We start from the raw sequence: 24584 nt of genomic DNA on the forward strand, positions 1-24584 counted from the left end.
AAAATTTTCGAGATCCTTAAATGAGTGGTTGTTGGCATGAGAATGTGGATGGTGTATGGGTGAAGGTGGTTGAATCTATTCTTAGCTTGAACAGAACAGAAGATGTTTCCTTGTTGTTAGGAAGGGACAAAGATCTGATTTTGTATGATGCATTAATGAGAGACAAAGATCTCATTTCTTAGCTGTCTGAGAGTAAAGAGCAGGATGTTCTTCCTATGCAAACCAACCAACATGACGATAACCTTATTTTATCCCCATGAAAATAGTTCCCTTTTGGTCCTCACATCTTGTCGAGGCTAAAGCAGGGCAAGACCTTCAAAATTAAGTTTTTAAGAATCTATTCAAATTTAAGCTTTTGTCTATAATCATTATATATATATATATATATATATATATTTTAGAATATGGAATTTTTTGAAGATATATTTAAGAATAAATGTTTATGGCTTTCGTTTTTTATTTTCCAAAAAGCTTCACATTAATAAAAATATTGTCTCTCGTTTATGTACTCTTTTTTTTCCGTTAATTAGTCAATGTGGGATTTTAGCAATACTCAACAATTCTCCACTCGAACAAAGTATACCATTGAGCATCCTCTTGAATAGTCATCTATCCATTTAACACTATACTATTCTAGGTCCTCTTCACTAAAGCACACTTCTATTCTAATATAGCTATACCATGGATCTGTACTATGACTACACTTTCGAGACTCGCTAAGTTAAGATAAGAGCATAACTTTGATACTACTTGATAGAAACAACTACCCTCCATATTGGTATGATATTGTCTACTTTGAGTATAGCTCTCGTTGTTTTATTTTTAGTTTCTCCAAAAGGCCTTATAACAATGAAGATAGTCTCTTACTTATTTACCTATCATCTTTCTTTAATTGTCAATGTGAAACTCTACGAATTCTCAACAATTAAAGAATTAGACTATTTATATCCTCATATGTGTCTAAATTAATTCTAATGAGTCACTAATGTCATACAATCCCAACTAAGATGTAGGTGTGGTTTCCAAAACGATGAGGAGGAGGGGTTAACCCCTAAAGGCACCCCTAAGTATGAGAATGGTAGGTGAGAGCACTACAACTCGAAACATAAGAAATCTTTCAAGATGTTTATGAGATTCCACATTGATTGGAGAGGAGAACGAAACATTATTTATAAGAGTGGGAAAACCTCTCCTTACTAGACAAGTTTTAAAAAACTTGAGATGAAGCCCAAAAGAACAATATCGGGTAGTGGTGGATTTGAGTTGTTCCAATATTGTAGCGGAAGTGTAAATAAGATCGATCTCACTCACACATCTACGAACCGAATCATTTTTATTTCTTTGTTTAAAAAAAATGTTGCAACTTTTAAGAAAATCTTTGCTTTGCATTGAATCATTTAACATTACGTGAAGAAATTGAAGGGATTGCGAGGCCTTCCTAGCCATATTCGTCAATCATGTCTACTCGATGAAGTCGACTCAAGCTCACCACCAATAGCACAAGCAAATGAGGGCGATCTTATGTGAGAAGTAGGTTCATGGTGTTAATAGAGAAAATTCCTTCGCCCGCGGTAGACCAAGAATGTCTCGTTCTCCTCCCCAACCAATGTAGGATCTCACAATCCACTCCCTTTTGGGATCCAGCGTCCACGCTGGCACACCGCCCAGTGTCTAGCTCTAATACCATTTGTAACAGCTAACCTCACCGCTAATAAATATTGTCCGCTTTGACTCATTACATACTGTTATCAAAATGCGTTTGTCAAGGAGATGTTTCCACACTCTTATTCTCCTCCCCAATCGACGTGGAATCTCCCAAGAGCGCGGTTGATTCTGCCAATGTCTAATAATGCCCCTGTTTACCCATATTTTATCCTTTGGTTTGCCATTGAGGATGATAGAGAAACTCACTGAGAGAGAGAAGTGTGGAAAAATGAATACAAAAATATAGAAACTAAGAGAAATAGTATAAATTTAGAAAGACCAAAGAAAAATTTAGATAAAAAAAATTGAGCTTTTGAGATGGTAACACAAACTCAAGATTTGAAATCCAAATTTGGCACTTAATAATCCCAACATTCTCCTGTAATGTGATCATGTGTCTCACGTGCATCTTAAATTTTTTTTTCTTTTAGGAAGTCACTCAGTATAATATTGTTTTAAACATTTTTAGTTATTCTATCCTCGTGAAAGCTCTCATTTAGAATGGTCTCAGTTTATTCATCTGTCCCTCCTTTACTCGAGTGTTACCATATATGTTTCAAAATGTATATATATATATATATATTATCTTTAAAACATGGTTTTAATTGAAAAAAATATATTTGAGAAATGAATTAATTATCAAACAATCATATATATGTATATATTCCAAAAATAAAAGTTAGGGACATAGAATATAACAATCTTGTCCGTAAGGATTAGAATATTCCTCCAACGTAATTAATAAGCTTTAGTTTGCAAATATAGTAATGGGTCCATTTTTTTTATCACTTTATTTAAAGAAAAGATAAATTACATAAAAGAAATGTGTTCATAATTTAGGACCATGTAAATATTTCTTTGCACTTTTTTGTATTAATAATATTCCACTTTAAATTACACTACATTGAATTTTGTAGAAAATCTACACTATATTTTTGTCTCATTGAATTTTGCCAAAGGGTCAAAGAGACAAGGAATGATGATTAAAGTTGTAAACTTTAGTGGTACAAATGTGAAATAATTTTCAAGACGCAAATTATCCTATAGACGCTATATTCATGCCTGTTCGAAATGCGAATTATAGTATTCATTCTTATGTAAATGAGAATGAAAAACGTGATACTTTTTCTCGAATTTTTTTGTAAGAAAATAAAAAAATGAGGATTTTTCCAAGAGGACGAAACACTTTTTATAAGAATGTGGATATCTCTTATTTTAAAACTATGAGACTTACACTATAAGTAACGGGTCAAAACAAACATAGACATAGAGATGCAGATGAGAGTAAAAAATAATAGTCAATTTTCTTTATTTTTCCGGTATTCCATGTTTTTCTTCTATTTTTTCGTTTTTAATTTTGTAATATGATTTTTTTTTTGTTATATTATTTGTGTTTTGTCTTGTCTTCATTTCTAACTCGAATTTTTTGTTTTTTGTTTATGGTTTTCTTTTCGTTATTTATTATGTATTTTATTTTTCTTGATAAAAATATTATTTTTATCTGGTAGAAGAATGACTCTGATACCATGTTAGACGTGTTACTCTCCACAATAATATGATATTGTCCACTTTGAGCATAAGCTCTCGTGAATTTATTTTGGGTTTCCACAAAAGGCCTCATACCAACAAATGGAGTGAGTATTCTTTGATTATAAAATCATGATTATCCTAAATTAGCTGAGAGGTGGGACTTTCATCATCCAACATCATCTACAATTTTAGAGATTTCAAATAGTTTATTGAGGAGTTAAGAAGAAGTAGAGAATAAATGATAATAAATTGAAATATACTTGTGTTTTTAAGAAAAGTGAGATAAATTAATCATATTCGATTTTTTAAAAACTATAACATGTATTTATGAAATTTATTTATATGAAAATCATAGTTAAATTTGATTGCTAGATCAATTTAAATCCAAAATTTTAAAGGATAAATAATGAAAGTACATTAAAAATTTAATTGAATGACTCGAATGAAAGTAAAATAACTCAATGCAATTAATTATCTAATAGTAAAATGGTTGAAAGTAGGAAAATGCAATTTGGATCGAATCGATGTGTAGTCGGTGATGATTTCTTGAAGTTGCAGAATACTAAATACAGTTTCGAATTTGGAGATGAACCAATACAACTTTTGACATCAATTCTTTTTCTCTTATCTCTTTTATATTTATTTTGAAACTCTAACTTGTTTCGATTATCTTCTAACAGAGATCCTTTTAATCGTATTAATTATAATTTTATTTGTTTTAAGGTTGATACATTTTTTTATACCTTTTGTTTCCTTGGACTACTACTAATTTTGATGCATGTGTAAAGATGAATTCAAAAGAAAAAAAAATGGAATAATGATCCCACTTTGACCATTTGCTAGGCAAAGCTAACTCAGTCAGCTAGTATTTTGTGTCGGTGACAAAAGTGAGGAAGGTTGTTGGTGCATGCACATATCACGACCCACTTTGACCTTTCTCTTTTTCTTTTTGTCTCCTTTCTTTCCCTTCTCAATAACTACATAGGCAGTGGAAACCAGACCAAAACAACACAACAATATACTCTTATCTCCCTGATTTTCCTTCTCGATATCGATGTCTCTATCATTTTCTACCAACCCATCCTCGAACCGGAGCCTAAAACACTTCTCCGACGAGGTGGTCGCCAGATCCATCTATACTAGACACCGTGATGGTAAAAGAATCAAGTTCGATATCGATAATTATATCGCACTGGTTGATAGCATCATTACAACTGCAGATCGAATCACCAAAGTAAGCATTTTCGTATACGTACTATTCCATTTACATTTCCCCCCATTTATGTATTTTTTATATAATCAATTGTAGGGTAACAAAGAAGGTTTGAAATTCTCAGATGATTTCTTGAATGTTGATCCCCCAATTTTTACTCTTAATCAGATATCGACCGAGGTTAGTATAAAAATCGACTTACCTTGTTGTGTGATCTACATTTAGTTTTATATGTATCACATTTAGGGTTTGTTTGGATTATTTGAAAGAAAAAAAATTATGCAATTTTCAATGGATTAGTATCACTTTTTAAGTTGTTTTAACACCTCAAAGCCACTACTCACAGATATTGTCAGCTTTGACCTGTTATCTATTGTCGTCAACCTCACGGTTTTAAAATGTGTCTTCTAGAGAGAGGTTTCCACACACTTATAAGAAATGCTTCGTTCTCCTCTCCAACTAATGTGCCCAAAGCAATCCTTACAAACATGTGGAAACCTCTCCCTTATTGACAGATTTTAAAATTATGAGGCTGATAATAATATGTAACAGGCTAAAACAGACAATATCCATCGGTCGTAGACTTGAACTGTTACAGTTGTATTCGAACACATTAAGTGCATATTTGAAAGAATTTTTGAACGTTTGAAAAAGGATTCCAAACAAGATCTAACCACGAGTGGAATTTGATGTTTCTTAGTTGACACGTAAAGCTCCAGGAATAGAGAAAGCTCACCAAACAACACTAAACATTCTTGATATATTGGTAAGTTACCCATGGGAGGCCAAAGCAGTGCTAACATTGACTGCTTTTGCCACTGAATATGGAGACATATGGCACCTCAACCATTACTCATTGTTGGATCCACTTGCAAACTCCTTGTCAATGATCAAAGGAGTCCCATTCTTGAAGAAGCAATTAAACTCCATCAAATATCGACAAGTGCTTCTTTGCCCCAACAGTTTAATCTATAGTTGCTTACGAGCCATCAAATATATGAATCAACTCAACAAACACTTCAAACATGATGTAAACGAACTTTCGGAGTTATCCTCGGCCTTTTCTCGACAAATTCCATTGATTTCTTATTGGATAATACACATTATTGTTGCGGCTCAATTCGAGATCTCAAGTTATTTGAATTCTACCGAGTAAGTATTAAAGTATTTTAAAGTTCAAATGACTAAATAGACACAAATTTCAAACTTCAGATATTTTTGTACAAATCTTTCGAAGGATTGAATAAATTTAAGATTTTTAATTCTGATTATCTTTATTTGGTCTCGAGTAGAATACGAGTATCAAAAGTGTTCAAGCAACTTATTAAGTTTTGTGGCTTTATTTTTCAGGGGTCAACCACAAAATTACTTGGATGAATTATCTGAAAAGATCGATTCAATACTTAATACGCTCGGAAGTTATCTCAACATCGTTTGAGAGGAACGATGTTAGAGCTAAATAAAATTACTCCACCTTCTAAATTTTTGTTCTAACATTTGCTGCATCTAGAAAGAAGGGACAAAAGAAAATATTGGTCTTTTTCTTTTCCATCCTAGTTCGTAGAATATGAACTTTGTAATATGAAAATTGCAGTAGAAGGTCGAGTTAATGCCTTGTGTGGGATTACTACTCTACTTTGTGTTTGTGTACTAATTATATCAATAATCATTTTATTTTTTAGTTGGTAAGATTTTGTTTGTAATTTTCTATGTTTTATTATAAATGTCTAGGATTGTTGGAGTGTCAGGTTGGCTACTTAAGGAAGAATTATACTTAAAATGGACAATATCATACCAATGTGGAGGTTAATTGATCCTTTCCCTCGTATAAGAGTCATGTCCTTATCTTAATTTAGTCATGTCAATAAAATCATCGAATGTCGAACAATGAAATTGTGAGCATCGAACGTATAGTCACAGTGACTCATGTGAAGAACAAAGAAGTTGTGAGCCGATTTAAAGGGAAACCCAATGGTGAACTTTGTTCGAGGGCTCCATAGAAAGAGTTGTCAACGTAGACTTTTCTATCAAATAACCTATTTTTTTTTTTTTTTTAATTTTAGTTAACTTTCTCTACATAACTCAAATCAACCTGTTTTCTTCATCAAATTTGTAGAGTTTTAATCCATCCTTATAAAGATATTTTTTTTTCCTAATTTACAATCAAACATAGGCCGAAATAAATGAGTCTAAAAATCATTCAAAAACTAAAATCTTAAAAATCTTGCACTTTTCTTGACGATCGCCGAAAATGCATTTTTCGATCCAATTTTGCTCGATAATCCCTCGACGATGACATTTCAAAAATTTAGAATCCAACTCCAAGAATGCCTTTCAGCCATTTGTTTTACCTTGTCCTAAAATTCGGTCTTTTTCCTGAATTCAAGTATTTAATACTACATCGAGATTCAAGTGTTACGTAAATAGATATTTCTAACTTTCCAAACGTGGAAGTTAAAAAAAAGATTCAACATTATACATAATCATAAACTTCTACATGATTTAAAATCAAATATACAAGTTTAAAAAATATCTTTAAACTAAAAAAATCAACTTATTAGTTTTGGATGAAAATCATTAATATTTTATTTTTAAAATAAATAAAAACTTTTATAAATTTAAGTTTAAAAATATTTTTGAGACAAAATTGGAAAGATATTTTTATTAATTTAGTAGCAATCACTCATTTCTCACTTCTACAAACTCTCGGTAAAATCCTAACCAATAATTAAAAAAAAAAAAAAAAAAAAGTTGTGCACTCCCTTTCATTTGCCACGTCCTATGTCCAAAAGTTTAGATCAAGATTTAAAATTTGAATTCAGTACCTATGTGCTCTTACACTATTCTACATCTCTTGCAACATGATCATGTTCATTCAGCATTCTCGGTTCTCAATCATATGTTTTGTAAGAAATTTTCAGAAAATCACCTAACATGGACTTATTCAAATTAAGCTTGGTTAATTTTTGAATTCATATGATTGAGCCAACCGAAGAAATGTGCACCTTTTAGTAACTTTCAAATTCTACAAAACCTTTTTTTAGTCATTTTATTATCAAGATTGTGCTGAGGATCATTCGGAAGGAGTTCTACATTGACTAATTTAGAGGATGACCATGAGTTTATAAGTAAAGAATACATCTTCATCGCCCTTGTTCAGATGTGATAGTGAGAACATTACGAATCCAAGATGGAAGCTAAGTACCATATAATCATTTATATTTATTCCAAACGTGATGCATGCCGATTTTCTTCCCCTTTTAGTAAAACCTACCAAATTTAAGTTCAATCTATAGTAGATATGGACCCACTTTTACGGCTTGTCAGCTAAAGCTCTCACTCAGCCAGCTAGCTATACACACAATATTCTTTTATTCAGACAGAGAAAAGGACAGCGTTTTCATGAAGGTATCGCTTCTTCTTCACCTTTATCTCCCCTTTCATCACCTATCAAGACCTATAAATAAGACACCAAATTAAGAGCAAATGCCACAACAACTTCTTCCTTCCCTCTTCCTACTTACGTTTGCTCTTAGTTTCCCAATCCCTCCTTTGTGAAATCATGTCTCTATCCGTTCCCAACAACCCCATTGCTTCGTTGCACCATCCAAAGCTTTCAACCTCCACCAAGGACGACCAAAGCGTAAGACACTTATCCGACAACACCGTGACCGGCCACATCTATACCAAACATCGTGAGGACGATAGTGTCAAGATCGACGTCGATAATTACATTGCACTCGTTGAAAGTATCATCACAACTGCTGATCGAATCACCGAAACTGTTACTCACGTACCCATTTCTACTTATCATCGTCTATTTTCTCGTCATTAATTTCTATCTTTCGAGTTTAGTTTATATATGTATGTGATTGATCCATAACCAAAATTGTAGGGCACCGAGGGCCGTTTGATATTCTCGGATGATTTCTTGAAGGTCAATGCTGTTGATCCACCACTTTGCACCCTTCACAAAGTGTCAAGCCAGGTCATTCTCAAAAATTAATATTTAACCAATCATTAAATGATTAAATATTTCCAAATCATTTTCTTGACGATTTTTAAACATACAAAAACTTTAGGTTAAGAAAAGAAGTTAGCATGGGACATTCATATATGTATTAATTGGTGAAATGAATTGTGTATCAGCTGTCATGCAAAGCTCCAGGTATAGAACAAGCGCACAAAACAACCCTTGACATTCTTGACATATTGGTAAGCTACTCATGGGAGGCCAAAGCAGTGCTAACATTGACTGCTTTTGCCACTGAATATGGAGACATATGGCACCTCAACCATTACTCATCGTTGGATCCACTCGCAAAATCATTGTCAATGATCAAGCGAGTTCCTTTGTTGAAGAAGCAATTGGAGGCTATGAAGTACCGACAAGTGCTTCTTAGCCCCAACAGTTTGATCTACAGCTGCTTGCGGGCCATGAAATACATTACCCAACTCAAGAATTTCGCCAAATATGATACCAAAGAACTGTCCGTGTTATCTTCCGTTCTTCGCCAAATTCCTTTGGTTTCCTATTGGATTATTCACATTATCGTTGCAGCCCGAATTGAAATTTCAAGTTACTTGAATGAGACCGAGTAAGTTCATAATTCTTCTTCTCTTGTTTATTTCCATTGTTTTAAATCACTTTTTTCATATTTGTGAAATCATATTGGTAGAATGAATTTATTTCAATGTTTTAAAAAGAAAATATTGTAGCTTTTCATGCTTAGTAAAGTTGATACCAAATTTATTTGATTCTGTTCTCTTTGTGTGAAGTACTACTCCATGCACTATTCAATACTTTATTCTGTTGCCTAATGTATAAACAACTTGATTTTGATATTCTATACCTATTCAACCAGCTAACTTTTGTGTGGCAATATTTTCAGGGGTCAATCACAAAAGTATCTAAACGAGTTGGCCGAAAAAATCAACTCTATACTTGATACACTTGAAAATCATCTCAACACTATTCGAATAGAACAAGGTCAATTTTCAACTTTTGATCTATGTTTGTAAAATAAAGATCAAAATTTGATATTTAAGTTCATATGTATATGCTAAGTTGCTAACTTCAAAATCATATGTTATATATATATATATATATATATATATATATTATGGATGCAGAGGAGATTGATCTTTATAGATGGCTTGTGGATCACATTGATAATTTTCCCACTGAGTTAACCTTAGTTGTGCCTAAGCTTATTGAAGGCAAGGTCGAGGCAAAGCCTTTCATAGATGGTTCTACTGGATTGCAGGTCCTTGCCTTACAATTTTATAGTACAAACAAACATTTTGTTTTTATAATTAGATATATTTAACATACACACGTGATATCTTATGCGTTTGTAGGTTAGTGTTGAAGATGCTTTGAGAGACAAGAATGTGATCTTGTTAATTTCTGGATTAGATATCTCGGATGATGATATTAGAGCTGTTGATTTAGTTTACAATGAAGTGAAAAAGGAGGATAAATATAAGATTGTTTGGATTCCAGTTGCTCCTGAACATTCTCTTGAACATTCTCAAGAAGAAGAAAAAGAAGCTGGAAAGAAATATGAGTACTTAAGCTCTTTAATGAAGTGGTACATTGTGCCATACACAACAAAGATTGCAGGTTGGAGGTATCTTGAGGAGAATTGGCAACTTAGACAAGACCCATTGGTTGTTGTTATGAACTCCCAATCGAGAGTTGAATTTAGAAATGCAATCCATTTAATCCGAGTTTGGGGAACTGAAGCCATTCCGTTCACGAATGGAAGAACTCATGCTTTATTGGAAAAGAATTGGCCTGAGTCCACCCTTCTAAAATTTATTGAGCAACCAAGATTGCGAAGTTGGGTACGTAAATATAACGTTTTTGTCATTAATTCCCACATAGTTATGTGTTTAGCAATGTTGTTTTGACTAGTACTTCATGTCTTGACATATCAAATATTTTATCTTTTGTTAGGTCAATCAAGATAGGACCATCCTATTTTATGGAGGAAAAGATCCTAATTGGATCCAACAGTTCGAAGAGAAAGTAGTAGAAATTAAGAACGACCCATATATTAAAGAAAAAGGAAATACATTTGAAATTGTTCGTGTGGGAAAGAAAATCAATGAGATGAATGATTATACATTGACACCTCGTTTTTGGATCACACAATGGGGTTACTTCGTAATCAAGAGTCAAATAAAAGGTTCAAGTGCGGCTGAAACAACAGAAGATATTTTACGACTAATATCTTATGAAAATGAAAATGGTTGGGCAGTTTTATCAGTTGGCTCAGCTCCATTGCTCGTAGGTCGAGGCAATTTGATTTTGGGAGTTCTCGAAGATTTTAACAAATGGAAAAGAACTTTGAACATAAAAGCCTTCCCTGATGCCTTTAAAGACTACTTCAACGAGTTAAATCTCAAATTTCACACTTGTGAAAGAATGACACTTCCTGGATTTAGTGGATGGATTCCAATGATAGTAAACTGTCCTGAATGTCCTCGCTTCATGGAGACTGGTATAAGCTTCAAGTGTAACCATGGACGCCCTGAGCTCTAAGATGTCAAGCATAATATACGCTTTATAATACTATATGTACTACTACTAAATAATATGAGGTGTCCGACGATATGGAATTGTACTATCTGTATTGTCAAGTTTGAGCCTGTCAGGCTACAACTAAACGTGATTATTTCTTATGAATGAAAGCCTGGGCTCTTCCTTCTCTTCTACTTAGTTTTTAAAAGAATTACTTTTAAATGAGGTTTTTTTTATTTCATTTGAACGACGTTCTAATTTCTTGGGGTTTTGCAACAACACATGTGCTGGACATCCCAAAATTCTGAAGTGACGTAAACTACCTTTACGCCCTTTCCATAACTCATAAGGTGTTTCTGAAACACTCTTAGTAAGAACCATGTTCAAAATGTATGTAGCAGTCTCCACTGCATATCCCCAAAACGGATCGGGTAATTGAGCGAAACTCATCATAGACCGAACCATGTCTAATAGAGTTCTATTTCTCCTTTCTGATACACCATTTTGTTGAGGCATACCAGGGGCTGAGAGTTGTGACCTTATTCCATGTTCTATCATATAGTCTTGAAATCTTAAGTCCATGTACTCTCCTCCTCGATCTGATCGAAGTGTTTTAATAGTTTTACCTAATAGATTCTCAACCTCAGTCTTATACTCTCTGAATTTTTCAAGAGCTTGGAACTTGTGATGCATTAGGTAAAGATAGCCATACCTTGAATAATCATCAATAAAACTGATGAAATATTCATACCCTCCTCGTGCTTTGACATTCATTGGACCACAGAGATCTGTATGCACGAGTTCTAAGGTTTCTTTGGCTCTACAACCTTTTTCGGAAAATGATCGTTTAGTCATTTTACCCTCAAGACAAGACTCACATGGAGGTAAAGAGTTGTCTTCAACTCATTTAGAAGTCCTCTTTTAACCAATCTCTCAATCCTATTGAGATTAATGTGACCTAGTCTTAAGTGCCAAATATAGGTATTAGGAGAAATCTTTGTCGTTTATTTTGAGTTTCAGCTGTTTTAAACATCTCGGTATTTAAAATAGCTTTTATTTCGCTCGGTTTTAACATATATAAGTTGTTTTCTAGTTTTGCAGAACAAATATGAATACCTCTTTTGCAAATGAACACTTCATTGATTTCAAAAGATACTTTATACAATTGTTCTAATAAACAAGAGATAGATATTAGATTTCTTTTCATTTCAGGAACAAAAAGTACATTATCTAATATAATGAATCTATCTCCAAAAAACAACTTCAAATTTCCTACTGATCTTGCTGAGACAACCTCTCCTGTTCCAACCCTGAGTGTTATCTCGCCATCCGCAAGCATTCTCCAGGAGCTAGTTTCCTAGTAAAAATAACAAATATGATTAGTCGCCCCTGAATCTAGTATCCAAGTTGAGTTGTCATACTCTACTAAACATATTTCTACAACGAGTAAATCATATTTACCTTGTTGTGTCTTTTCGGCTTTCTTCTCTGCAAGGTATTTTGGGCAGTTTCTCTTCTAGTGCCCGTTTTCATTGCAATGGAAACATTTTCCTTTATCTGCTTTTTGAACCTTGTGTTTGCGGTTAGTAGGAATCTTATTTTTCCCTTTACCCTTCTTCTTCATCAAAACACTTATAGAAGTTGAAGGTCCAGACTTATTTTTGGAGGATGATCCTCGTAGTAATTTCTTGGAGATAGCAACATTCGCTTCTCCTGTTTGTCCCTTGTTCATTAAGAGGGAATGATAAGTCTGTAGCTCATTGAGAAGAGCAGTCAAGTTATATTCTATTTTGTTCATTACCACATTGGTGCGGAACTGGAAGAAGCTCTTCGGAAGAGACATCATGATAAAACTAACTTGACTCTTCTCATCAATGACAGCTTCATTTTCTTCTGCCATATTGAAATGGACCATCATGTCCAGGACATGTTCTCTAACTGAGGTCCCTTCTTTCATACGGCAGTTGTAAATGTATTTTATGGCTTCATGTCTAAGGGAGAAGGATCGTTGTCCAAACATCCCTTTTAGAGATTCCATAATCTCTTTAGCAGTACCCATAACATCGTGTTTCTTAGCCAAAACATCAGATATGCTGGCTAGAATGTACACTCGGGCTTTATCATTTGCCTTTATCCATCTGTCATACGCATCCCAAACTGTTCGGTTTGCATTTGAGCTGGGGTTTGGAGAACACTCCTCAGTTAAAACAAACTTTAAATCATCAATGACCAGTATTGTGTTTAGGTTTGATTTCCAAGTTGTGTAGTTGTCGCCGTTTAATTTCTCAGAAGCGAGTAATTGTACTATTGAGTTTGTCATGCTGTGATATAAAGAAAATTCTATTAGTGATTTGACTTAATCCTGTTTAATCCAATCAGTTTTAGCAAATGTAATAATGTACCCAAATCATTATTAATTTGCAGCGATACTTTAGTGAGTTAGAGCAACTGCTACCGAGGGGCAGTCAATCACTCATTCACTAAACCAAGACATTCTTGACTTAAACACTATTCCCAGAATAACTCTTGTTCCTATAGTGTTCTTAGTTATCGCTGTTTTGGTCAAGAATATACCAACTCTTAGTATTTCTTCGTAAGTGTGACCCGCCATTTTCAGACCTCATAGATCGGTCCCAACAATGCTATCGAATGAAAAAGCCAAAGTTGGGAACGGACCTAAGAAATTCTATCCATTTCTGGAGTTTGCGTTGTTTCGACTCCCATGTTACGACCCTCCGAATGGGTAGTTGCTCTAGGGCAACATGCAGGTGGAACATGGGAACCTTACAGTGCAACCTAGTGGTGGAGACCATAGGACGTATTTGACATACTTCTTTCTCCCACTTACTATAAATACTTTCTCTATTCACCTTGTTATTGACTCATGCAAATACCTTCCGAATGGAGGACGCTCCCAGGGCGACACGAGGCCGAGCATGAATCTCACTGTGTGAATTTTACCGAGAGCGTGAAAAGAAAACGATGATGTTATACACCTTTTTCCTCCCACTAAGTATTTGAGATGGTTGGGTATACTCATTACTTAAGTATATTCCGGCTAATTAAATATAACTTAAGTCTATGTGATTTTTCTAAATCTTACATCACTTAAGCATGCTCATAAAACTCGGCTAACTAAGCTAAGTACTGGTCCGATCTCCAGGTAGTAGGTGTTCCGTAAACCGTCAACTTAAGTACCTTCAGCCTTAGACAAGATCGTGCCAGGTGAGCTTTCTCGTAACCGCAATTTTGTAAGACATCGACCTATTTTAACTATTAAAATTGATCGTGCTCGGTTCTCAACCCTAAGTGAGCATGCACTTATCTTTATTATAGATTTTTAACGTCTATCTCGTTTTATGACGTTGAAAATAACCTATAACATGCATCTAACATGCTTTATATAACAATTATATAATCATCCATTCCATGCAATAATATAACAATTTATATCTTTCACTCATGGAACCCTAAACATGCATACTATACATTATAACACTTAAACATACTTGGAATGCATGAAACATGCTTAGCCTATGGTGGGATTTTAAATCTATATGACATACTTTATGCATATACATTTTCTATTTAATTCAAACATACATTCATAATGCATAATTAATTAACCACACTAAAGTGGGTTGGTTTTGGCATTTTAAAGCAAGCAATTAACTAAATTATTACACTAATAATTAAAAATAACTTGAGCCGTTCCCGAGGATCACGAACTGGGCGAACCAACCCTTAAAAACGTTGAATCGGACCCCAACGGTAGAAAAAACACTCGAACCGCCTCTTCCATCTTCTTCGGTTCAGCTTGCTATCTCTTCCATTTTCGATCAATTACAACCTAAAATGGACTCTAATGACTCCATAAAATTACAGACCTTTCTTCATTCATTAAAGCCCATACACATTAAGCTTATTACAATAATTGTATCAAATGGAAGCATAAAAAAAAATGCCAAAACCAAAACCATCCACTTTAACAACCACAAATTTCATTCATGAAATGGTACCCACCATGATCAAATTAATGTAAATAAAATCCCTAAAACTTGCTCTCATACCAATTGATGGTGTTAATATAACACATGCGGAAGCAATGTTTTTGTTTACAAACTATGAGTTTTAGGACATAAAACCCAACATCTACATGGCTATCTGATACTACATGGTATCTAGCCCAGGGTGTGCTGAATAACTCCCAAGCCCATATAGTCCCCGTAGAGGGGGCACGACCTAACCCAACCCATCCCATTCCTGTGCAGCTAATGGGTTGTACGACGTGGGGACACATTTCCCATGCGAAATGGCCAGGAGCAGTAAGAAGACAACCAGCAGGCTAAGAACACTCAAGGTACTTCTTCGTCGTGGTAATCTGTTAGGTAGGCTTATCGTAGTAATGGGTCATGGAAAATAACAGTGTGCATGCAGTCGTTGACTAGCATCATCATACATAACTCATGCAAACTAGACACACATGTGTCACGGGACGATGACCTACATCAAGCACTCGGAACGCGGAGTTTGCGCTCAAGGGGTGATGTCATCCCTCGGGCACCCGAAACGCAGAGTTCACAATTTCGACATGAATTAAACATATGCATACATATAGCGGAAGCTTAAAACATACCAGCAACACCCAGATAATTCTCCAATATGCCCGTAACAATCGTCCTGCCTAACCTCATTCATAGAAAGCTAATCTAAGGCAAATATACTAGCATGCATGCAATCCAAGCGGATCCTACAAGCATTTCTTCCTAAATACGGGGTGGTGACTTACCTGGTTGACGCGTGCCATTTCGCTAACGCCTTTACGCTCGTAGGGTGTCCAAAAATACTGATTATCCTCGATTAGGTCCCTATTCACATAAAAATATTATTAAAATAGGAATCGGGACAAACAGAAGGTCAATAGACGAAAAACGAGCCTCTCATGCGCCCTCACGTACCAGCAACACGCGGGAAAGGACGCCAGTCGCAGGCTGCATGCACAGACTGCTTCACGCAGTCGCGGGTCGGCTCGGCTCGGCCAGCGGTCCAGTTCGCTACGGTTTGGCCTGGTTTCTGTTGGTGACTTGTTTCATCATTCCGCTGGAGCTGCGTTGCTCTAGCTGACGCTCGACGCATGTCGCCGCGCTCTGCCGCCTCTTTTTTTTTTTTTTTTTCTTTTCTTCCTCCCGCAATCCGTAGCCTTTTTCCAATCCACCGTTTTTCGATTTTCATATCTTTTGATCCGGAGCTCGGATGGATATGGTTCCTTCGACAAAGTTCTAGATCGTGTTGAGGGATACATCTTGGTATTTTTCGTGATTTTAGCCTCAACATAGAATGAGATTTGAGCCACAAAAGTTTGTTTACTGTCCTTGGACGATTCCCAGATTTCTGCCAAGCTTCTTCACGAAATCAACTTCCCTAGATGAACGTATTCAAACATTAGGTCCCGATTCGTAAAGGTTAGTCTGGATCTGGAAAACATTCAAGAACTCACCTCGATTCTTGACGAAGTCCTGGCTGCGGCTCCTCAATTCTCCCAAACCCTCTCCTAGTCCTCCCTTTCCTTTTGTTGGCCTCTATTAGGGTTCCAAGTGGAACCCTGTAGTAGGTGGAGTGGCAAAATGACACATTTGCCCCTCCATGGGCTTGGGTCGATTTGTTTCTTTATTTTTTATTTTTTATTTTTTATTTCAATTTTACACATGCCCTTAATTTAGCCATGTCGATAAAATCCTCGAAGTATCTAACAATGAAATTGCTAAGGTTTGTAGTAATGAACATTTTCATTTCAAATTGAAAAACCTCACTTAAAAGTAATTCTTTTAAAAACTAAGGAGAAGAGAAAGAAGAACCAACCGGCTTTCATCAATAAGAAATAATCACGTTTAGTTGTAGCATAACAAGCTCAAACTTGATGATACAAATAGTAGGATTCCATATTGTCGGATCACCTCATATTATTTAGTAGTAGTACATATAGTATTATAAAGAGTATATTATTGTTGACATCATTAGTCCTCACGACCCCCGCCGTTACACTTGAAGCTTATACCAATCTCCATGGCGAGAGGACATTCAGGACAATTTACTTTCATTGGAATCCACCCACTAAATTGAGGAAGTGTAACTCTTTCACATGGGCGATTTAACAGGCGTGGCAGGCCGAACTCGTCTTTAAAGACATCATGGAAGGCTTCATTGCCCAAAGTTGTTTTCCATTCGTTAAAACGTTCGAGAACTGTCAAAATCAAATTGCCTCGACCTACAAGCAATGGAGTTGAGCCAACTGCTAAAACTGCCCAACCATTTTCATCTTTATAAGATATTAATCGTAAAATATCTTCCGTTGTTTCAGTTGCACTTGAATCTGTTGTTTGACTCTTGATTACGAAATAACTCCATTGTTTGATCCAAAAACGAGGTGTCAATGTAAAATCATTCACCTCATTGATTTTCTTTCCCACACGAACAAGTTCAAATGTATGTCCTTTTTCTTTAATATATGGGTCGTTCTTAATTTCTACTACTTTCTCTTCGAATTGTTGAATCCAATTTGAATCTTTTCCTCCATAAAATAGGATGGTCCTATCTTGATTGACCTAACAAAGATGAAATATTGGATATGTCAAGACATTGTTAGTGAAAGAGGGATTGATTGAATAATTGATAAGAAGATTGAATTTTGGAGAGCCAGAATGCTCCATATTTATACAGAGAATACAAAAGATATTCAGAAAATCTACCTAAAATATCGGGAGAAAATCTGGTAACAAACCAGTAAACAAATCAAACTCAAATTAAATCAAAACTAAATCAAATCAAAAACTAAATCTAACTCCTAACGAGATTTAATTAGATACTAACTGACAGCAATCTAAACAAATACATGATCTTTAACACTCCTTGTTTAGATGGTGTGAACTCCAAGCTTTTTTCTGAACACTCATCTTACTCTAATTATCTTTCTGTTTAGAGGTCGATCAACCAACTCTCAAGTTTTGTTTTTCTTGATCACTGAAAGCTCCTCCTCTGACAGGTGCATCATCAACCGAAGCATCTTGTTGTTCATCTTCAGACTCTTCTAGTCGTTTATCTTCAGACTCTTCTAACATGCTACCAAAGAAATTGTTTGGTGCATTAGAAATCTGATTCACCTTCGTAAGTTCTTCCCAATTCCATTGCTCATTTCCAGCAAAATGAACATCTCGGCTCACAATAACATGACTAGTGTGTGGTTGAAAAACTTTATAAGCTTTGGATATAGTGCTATACCCAACAAAGATGCCACTTCTGACTTTTTGTCAAGCTTATCACGCTTGACCTGTGGAATGTGAGTGAAGCAAAGACACCTAAATACTCTAAGGAACTTTAAAGAACGTTTGTAACCATACCAAACTTCAAATGGTGTCAGATCCTTCACAGCTTTTGTTGAAATTCGATTTTGCAAGCACACAACAGTGTTTGCTGCTTTTCTCCAAAAACGTTTTGGAAGATCCTTCTCATGAACCATGTATCTCATCATCTCCATTATGAATTTATTCCTCCTTTCAGTGACGTTATCCTGTTGAGGAGTGTATGGTGTTGTCAATTGATGTTCAATTTCAGCCTCTTCACAAAACCGGTTAAAAGTTTCTGAAGTGTACTCCTTGCTATTATCTGATCTTATAGTCTGAATCAAGCATGCATCTTCATTCTCAACTTTGGCTTTGAATTTCCAAAATACACTCGCAACTTCTGACTTTTGCTTCAGCAAGAATATCCAACATTAATAAAAGCAATGTAATAAAGATTACCATTTAATGATGGTGTTCGCTGAGGACTACAAAGCTTAGTATGAACCAGTTGCAGCTTTTTCGAGCCTCTCCATGCCTGTTTAGGAAAGGGTTGCCTATGTTGCTTCCCAAAATTACAAGTACGGCAAGGAGACATGTCCTCATCAATGTCAGTGAGTTCTTCTACCAGCTTCTTTGATTGAATCTGAAGCAAACCTCGATGATGAAAGTGTCTAAGTCTTTTGTGCCAAATCTCAGTGGCACTAACTCTGGATATAAAGGCCGTCGGATTTAGAGCAAAGCTTTTTCCTTCCATTTTGACATTGAACAAGTCTTTGCCACTAGCATCTTTGATCAAACACTGCTTATTCTCAAACAACACTTTATAGCCTTTATCAAGTAATTGACCAACACTTAAGATATTTTGATCAATTTTAGGCACAAATAAAACATCTGGAATAAATTTTGTACCTTCATAACTTGTTATAGCTACTGTGCCTTTACCCTTGACTTCCAAGTGTTCACCATTGCCAATCCTCACTCTCTTATCTTCTTCGGTGTCTCTTAATTCCTCAAAAGACTCCTTGTCATATGTCATGTGATTTGTGCACCCACTGTCAATCAACCAGCTCTCGCTTGATTCTTTGCTTGAGGAAGAAGTGACCATACACAATTGATCTTCTTCTTCTTCTTCTTCTTCTTGATCAACTACCTGTGCATCTACTTCTTTCACCAGATCTTTGGCTTTGCAGATCACAGCTTCATGTCCAAGTTGATTGCATTTGGAGCAGAAGGCGTCAGGTCTTCTCCAACACTTGTATGGTGGATGACCTTTCTTCTCACAATGGCGGCAAGGTGGATAGGATTTTTTGAAACTCCTCCTTTTGTCTTCTGATAATTGGCAGATGAATCTCCATACGTCAATTGATTTTTGAAATTTTTATTGTTTTTATACCTGCTGCTGTCTTGATGCTTAACACGTAAGGCACCTTCAATCACCCCTTCTTGCCTCATAGACCTCCTTTGCTCTTGTGCTTGTAAAGCATTCAAGAGCTCTGTAAGAGAAATCTTTGACAAGTCTTTGGTGTTCTCCAGAGTAGTAATGGTGGCTTCAAACTTCTCTGGAACAGTGACTAGCAGCTTTTCAACGATCCTTGAATCATTTAAAACAAAACCAAGCAATCTCACCTTGTTGGCAATGCTGAGAAGTCTGTCAGAGTACTCTTTCACCGACTCTGACTCCTTCATCTTCTGCAACTCGAAATCCCTAATCAAATTTAGGGCTTTCATTCCACGAATCCTCTCATCTCCTTCATATTCGGCCTTGAGATAATCCCAGATTTCCTTTTGCTGTTTTGAGAGACATTATTCGCATGAAGATCATTTGTGATACAGCGGCAAATAGGCAAGCTTTCGCCTTTGATTTCCTTGTCTTCTTTTCCTTCTGTAATTTGATTTGTGCTACAGTAGGATTTGCTGGAAGCGGAGGAACCTCGTAATCCTCTTCTATTGCTTCCCAAAGATCCAAGGCCTCCAAATAGGTCTCCATACGAACTGCCCACATTTGATAATTGTCTCCATCGAAAACTGGTGGTGCAACAGCGAAAAAACTAGATTCTCCTCCCATTTTGATCTCACAGATCCCTTAAGAAGATAGCTCTGATACCAATTGTTAGTGAAAGAGGGATTGATTGAATAATTGATAAGAAGATTGAATTTTGGAGAGCAAGAATGCTCCATATTTATACCGAGAATACAAAAGATATTCAGAAAATCTACCTAAAATATCGGGAGAAAATCTGGTAACAAACCAGTAAACAAATCAAAATCAAATTAAATCAAAACTAAATCAAATCAAAAACTAAATCTAACTCCTAACGAGATTTAATTAGATACTAACTGACAGCAATCTAAACAAATACATGATCTTTAACAAGACATGAAGTACGAGTCAAAACAACATTGCTAAACGCATAAATATGTGGAAATTAATGAAAAAACGTTATATTTACATACCCAACTTCGCAATCTTGGTTCCTCAATAAATTTTAGAAGGGTGAACTCAGGCCAATTCTTTTTCAATAAAGCAAGAGTTCTATCCTTCGTGAACAGAATGGCTTCAGCTCCCCAAACTCGGATTAAATGGATTGCATTTGCAAATTCAACCTTTGATTCGGAGTTCATAACAACAACTAATGGGTCTTGTCTAAATTGCCAATTCTCCTCCAGATATCTCCAACCTGCAATCTTTCTTGTGTATGGCACAATGTACCACTTCATTAAAGAGCTTAAGTACTCATATTTCTTTCGAGCTTCTTCTTCTCGAAAATATTCAGGAATAACTGGAATCCAAACAATCTTATACTTATCCTCCTTTCTCACTTCATTGTAAACTAAATCAACAGCTCTAATATCATCATCCGAGATATCTAATCCAGAAATTAACAAGATCACGTTCTTGTCTCTCAAAGCATCTTCAACACTAACCTACAAACGCATAAGATATCACGTGTGTATGTTAAATATATCTGATTATAAAAACAAAATGTTCGTTTGTACTATAAAATTGTAAGGCAAAGACCTGCAATCGAGTAGAACCATCTATGAAAGGCTTTGCCTCGACCTTGCCTTCAATAAGCTTAGCCAGAACTAAAGTTATCCGAGTGGGAGAATTATCAATGTGACCCACAAGCCATCTATAAAGATCAATCCACTCTGCATCCAAAATATTAAAAAAACAAAAACATATGATTTTGAAGTTAGCAACTTAACATATACATATGTAGTAAAAATCTAAGTTTTGGTTGAAAAGATATTTTACTCTCTCTTCTCTACAAACATGTTTAAATTGAAAATTGACCTTGTTGTTCTCGAATGACGTTGAGATGATTTTCAATCGTACAGAGTAAATGGTTGATCTTTTCGGCCAAGTCATTCAGATACCTTTGTGATTGGCCCCTGAAAATATTATTACAAAATCATTGAGTTGATTGAAGAATCAAATAAATTTGGCAAAAAGTTGAGCTTGAAAAGCTACATTGTTTTATTTTAAAAAAATTAAAATAAATTCATTCAATAAAGAATGAATTACCAATATGATTTCATAAATATGAAAAAAGTGATTTAAAACAATGGAGATAAACAAGAGAAGAATAATTATGAACTTACTCGGTCTCATTCAAGTAACTTGAAATTTCAATTCGGGTAGCAACGATAATATGAATAATTCAATAACATACATATATATCGATGTCGATCTTGGTTATGGATCAATCACATACATATATAAACTAAACTAAAAAGATAGCAATTAATGACGAGAAAATAGACATGATAGGTAGAAATGAGTACGTGAGTAACAGTTTCGGTGATTCGGTCAGCAGTTGTGATGATACTTTCAACGAGTGCAAGGTAATTATCGATGTCGATCTTGACACTATCGTCCTCACGATGTTTAGTATAAATGTGGCCGATCACTGTCTCGTCGGATAAGTGCCTTATGCTTTGGTCGTCCTTGGTGGAGGTTGAAAGCTTTGGATGGTGCAATGAAGCAACGGGGTTGTTGGGAACTGACAGAGACATGATTTCACAAAGGAGGGATTGGGAAACTAAGAACAAATGTAAATAGGAAGAGGGAAGGAAGAAATTGTTGTGCCATTTGCTCTTAATAACGTCTCTTATAGCTCTTGATAAGTGAAGAAAGGGGAGATAAAGTTGAAGAAGAAGCAATACCTTTATGAAAACGTTTTGTCTTTTTTTTATCTCAATTAAAGAATATTGCATATTAGGTAGCTGGTGGAGCGAGAGCTTTAGCTAACAAGCCGTAAAAGTGGGACCATATCGTATGAATCGTGCTTCACCTGGTGGCTTTATATATATGTTATGCCGGAGGGGGTGCAAATCTTCAAGCATCAAGTTTGGTATAAATAAACCAACGAATCATATGTTTTACTTCATAGTTTAGCTTTTGTTGATATTGGATTTGAGTCGGCTAGATCAATAGTGAGTTTGTATTATCAAAAAAATCATTTGTAATCGAAAGATAAAAGAGATGTCACGCCCCAAATTTTGAAGCGTCGAAAGATTGGATATGACTAAACAAATTATGCAATACAAGATGAATGAATGAAAAGACAGAAAATCGAATATGAATTTTCCCACGAATTTAAAACTTTATAACATTGTTTGCAATACCAAAGTGAAACCGAAGGCATGCTTAGATGTATGTTATGTTTATTTAAAGAGATAATTGAATGCGTGATACATAATATGTGAACTAGACAAATGTCCTGAGTCGATATTCTTTTGTGACTACTAAGTTCCCGAGCACCCTTTCACCTTGACCAATATGGTCATGCACCTGAAAAAAAGATGTAAAAAGAAATGAGTACATTCATATACATAATAAGCAACCAACTTGTAGGCCCTCATCGCATCATTGACCTAGTCGGAGGCCACGAGCTATCTTTAGGATCTAGGTATGTCGTTCTTGTTGTGCTCAGACTTGGGTAGCTAGCTAACTTATGCAATGGTGACCGATGTCTGGAGTTGAGGCACTACCTTAAGGAACACTCTATCAGACGGGGACAGTATGATGAGTGCTAGCCTGCTAGTCAACCATGGGAGGTAAATGTGAACTCATCCCACATGTCATGGAGTTGCCCAAAGTCAAGAGCGCTACCCTTACCAACTCTGCTAACTATCCACATGATCAACATCCTCCCGCAGGATGGACCCACCGCGCAGGATAGTCCAGTCAAACTCTCCTACTCAAGTCGTACATCTCTAACAAGCCTCACGCCTAACTCAACAGTACCTTTGGATGAACAGGGAACTGGAAGCTTCACGCCTAGCTCAACGGTACCTTTGGATGGACAGGGAACTGGAAGCTTCACAAACATTACACCGACTGCTACCTGCCTACATGCTACCTTCATTTTCTCTGAAGTTGTCATGGTGGTCTTTTGTCTCTAGAACGATTTGGCGATCTAGACAAATATTTACGTATCCAAGTTACTCAGTTCCGACTCCTTAGGTCTGGATCGATCAGGAGCATGGTTCCTCACCCTCTAATCGTCTCTCACAATTCCAAATTATAATTATATAAGATTTATAAATATATCTCATTTAATATAATTTACTTTACTAAATACAACATTTAATTTTTGAATGATAAGTTAGTACTAAATGTTTACGAATATAAATTTATATAGTTTTATTAAAATCATCTATGTGATGTTAATTATTAAGATTGATTACAAAAAAAAAAATCAAAACTTTATATAGCATCTTATTTCCAAACGTCCTATTCTCAAAAAATCTTATCCTCATGAACCATGAGTTTATGAATTTTGAGCCTAATTTCAACACGATTATTTATTATTTTTCTCCATGATTAATAAAACCGAATGAAACTATTTCTGTTGGATAGCTTGATTAAACAATAACTTTAGTGAAAAAAACCGTATTGAATTGAGTTATACAGAAAAAGATACAAAAACTAAAAGAAAATAAGAAAAACACGAAATACTGTAAATCTGAAAAATAAACCTTGAAGGTGGCAGGGCGAGGAAGAATGCATCAAGCGATGGCAAGGACACATGCCACACAAAGGGAGGCAGAGCGCGTCTCGTCAAGTGAAGAACATGTGTCAAACGTGTTGAGATATGATTCAAAGTATTCAAAATGAAGATATGATTTAAAGTAGTTAGATATGATTCAAATATTCAAACTACTAAGATTTTTTAAGATTGTTAGTAGATTTGAATTTATCTAGATTTCCATGATTTACTAAGCTATACATACGGGAATTGTGTAACTCTAAGCATTGAGT

At 35.4% G+C, this 24584-nt stretch overlaps 3 protein-coding genes and 1 long non-coding RNA gene across 4 annotated transcripts; 2 read left to right on the forward strand and 2 right to left on the reverse strand.

Moving 5' to 3' along the window:
- The first annotated feature begins 4227 nt into the window (after positions 1–4227).
- LOC111779311 (protein SIEVE ELEMENT OCCLUSION B) lies at positions 4228–6203 on the forward strand. The gene is made up of 4 exons (XM_023659436.2): positions 4228–4468; positions 4544–4627; positions 5148–5599; positions 5798–6203. The coding sequence occupies exons 1-4, from the start codon at positions 4289–4291 to the stop codon at positions 5883–5885; spliced, it is 804 nt and encodes a 267-aa protein (XP_023515204.2). The 5' UTR covers positions 4228–4288; the 3' UTR covers positions 5886–6203.
- A 1738-nt stretch (positions 6204–7941) lies between these two features.
- LOC111779312 (protein SIEVE ELEMENT OCCLUSION B) lies at positions 7942–11146 on the forward strand. Its single transcript, XM_023659437.2, has 7 exons — positions 7942–8240; positions 8343–8435; positions 8597–9045; positions 9340–9437; positions 9581–9714; positions 9809–10297; positions 10410–11146. The coding sequence occupies exons 1-7, from the start codon at positions 8010–8012 to the stop codon at positions 10995–10997; spliced, it is 2082 nt and encodes a 693-aa protein (XP_023515205.2). The 5' UTR covers positions 7942–8009; the 3' UTR covers positions 10998–11146.
- Positions 11147–15033: 3887 nt separating this feature from the next.
- LOC111779065 (uncharacterized) lies at positions 15034–16556 on the reverse strand. Its single transcript, XR_002812639.2, has 3 exons — positions 16474–16556; positions 15935–16397; positions 15034–15844 (listed from the first exon to the last, which is right to left on the reverse strand). It is a non-coding gene; the product is annotated as an uncharacterized LOC111779065 (long non-coding RNA).
- A 351-nt stretch (positions 16557–16907) lies between these two features.
- Positions 16908–23706, reverse strand: LOC147787394 (protein SIEVE ELEMENT OCCLUSION B-like). Its single transcript, XM_087119212.1, has 7 exons — positions 23568–23706; positions 22103–22320; positions 21920–21975; positions 21612–21709; positions 21333–21466; positions 20768–21238; positions 16908–17578 (listed from the first exon to the last, which is right to left on the reverse strand). The coding sequence occupies exons 1-7, from the start codon at positions 23704–23706 to the stop codon at positions 16991–16993; spliced, it is 1704 nt and encodes a 567-aa protein (XP_086975338.1). The 3' UTR covers positions 16908–16990.
- Between the last annotated feature and the right edge of the window lie 878 nt (positions 23707–24584).

Source organism: Cucurbita pepo, chromosome 17 (genome assembly GCF_057944985.1).
Source record: "Cucurbita pepo subsp. pepo isolate OVF chromosome 17, ASM5794498v1, whole genome shotgun sequence".
Lineage (NCBI taxonomy): Eukaryota > Viridiplantae > Streptophyta > Magnoliopsida > Cucurbitales > Cucurbitaceae > Cucurbita > Cucurbita pepo.

Coding starts and splice junctions, on each gene's coding strand:
- LOC111779311 (XM_023659436.2), top strand. CDS start 4,289: ATGTCTCTATCATTTTCTACCAACCCATCCTCGAACCGGAGCCTAAAA. Junction 4,469..4,543: donor CTGCAGATCGAATCACCAAA/GTAAGCATTTTC, acceptor AATCAATTGTAG/GGTAACAAAGAAGGTTTGAA. Junction 4,628..5,147: donor TTAATCAGATATCGACCGAG/GTTAGTATAAAA, acceptor GATGTTTCTTAG/TTGACACGTAAAGCTCCAGG.
- LOC111779312 (XM_023659437.2), top strand. CDS start 8,010: ATGTCTCTATCCGTTCCCAACAACCCCATTGCTTCGTTGCACCATCCA. Junction 8,241..8,342: donor TCACCGAAACTGTTACTCAC/GTACCCATTTCT, acceptor CCAAAATTGTAG/GGCACCGAGGGCCGTTTGAT. Junction 9,438..9,580: donor CACTATTCGAATAGAACAAG/GTCAATTTTCAA, acceptor TTATGGATGCAG/AGGAGATTGATCTTTATAGA.
- LOC147787394 (XM_087119212.1), bottom strand. CDS start 23,706: ATGACAACTTCAGAGAAAATGAAGGTAGCATGTAGGCAGGTAGCAGTC. Junction 21,239..21,332: donor ATGGTTCTACTCGATTGCAG/GTCTTTGCCTTA, acceptor ATGCGTTTGTAG/GTTAGTGTTGAAGATGCTTT. Junction 17,579..20,767: donor AACCAAGATTGCGAAGTTGG/GTATGTAAATAT, acceptor CATCTTTGTTAG/GTCAATCAAGATAGGACCAT.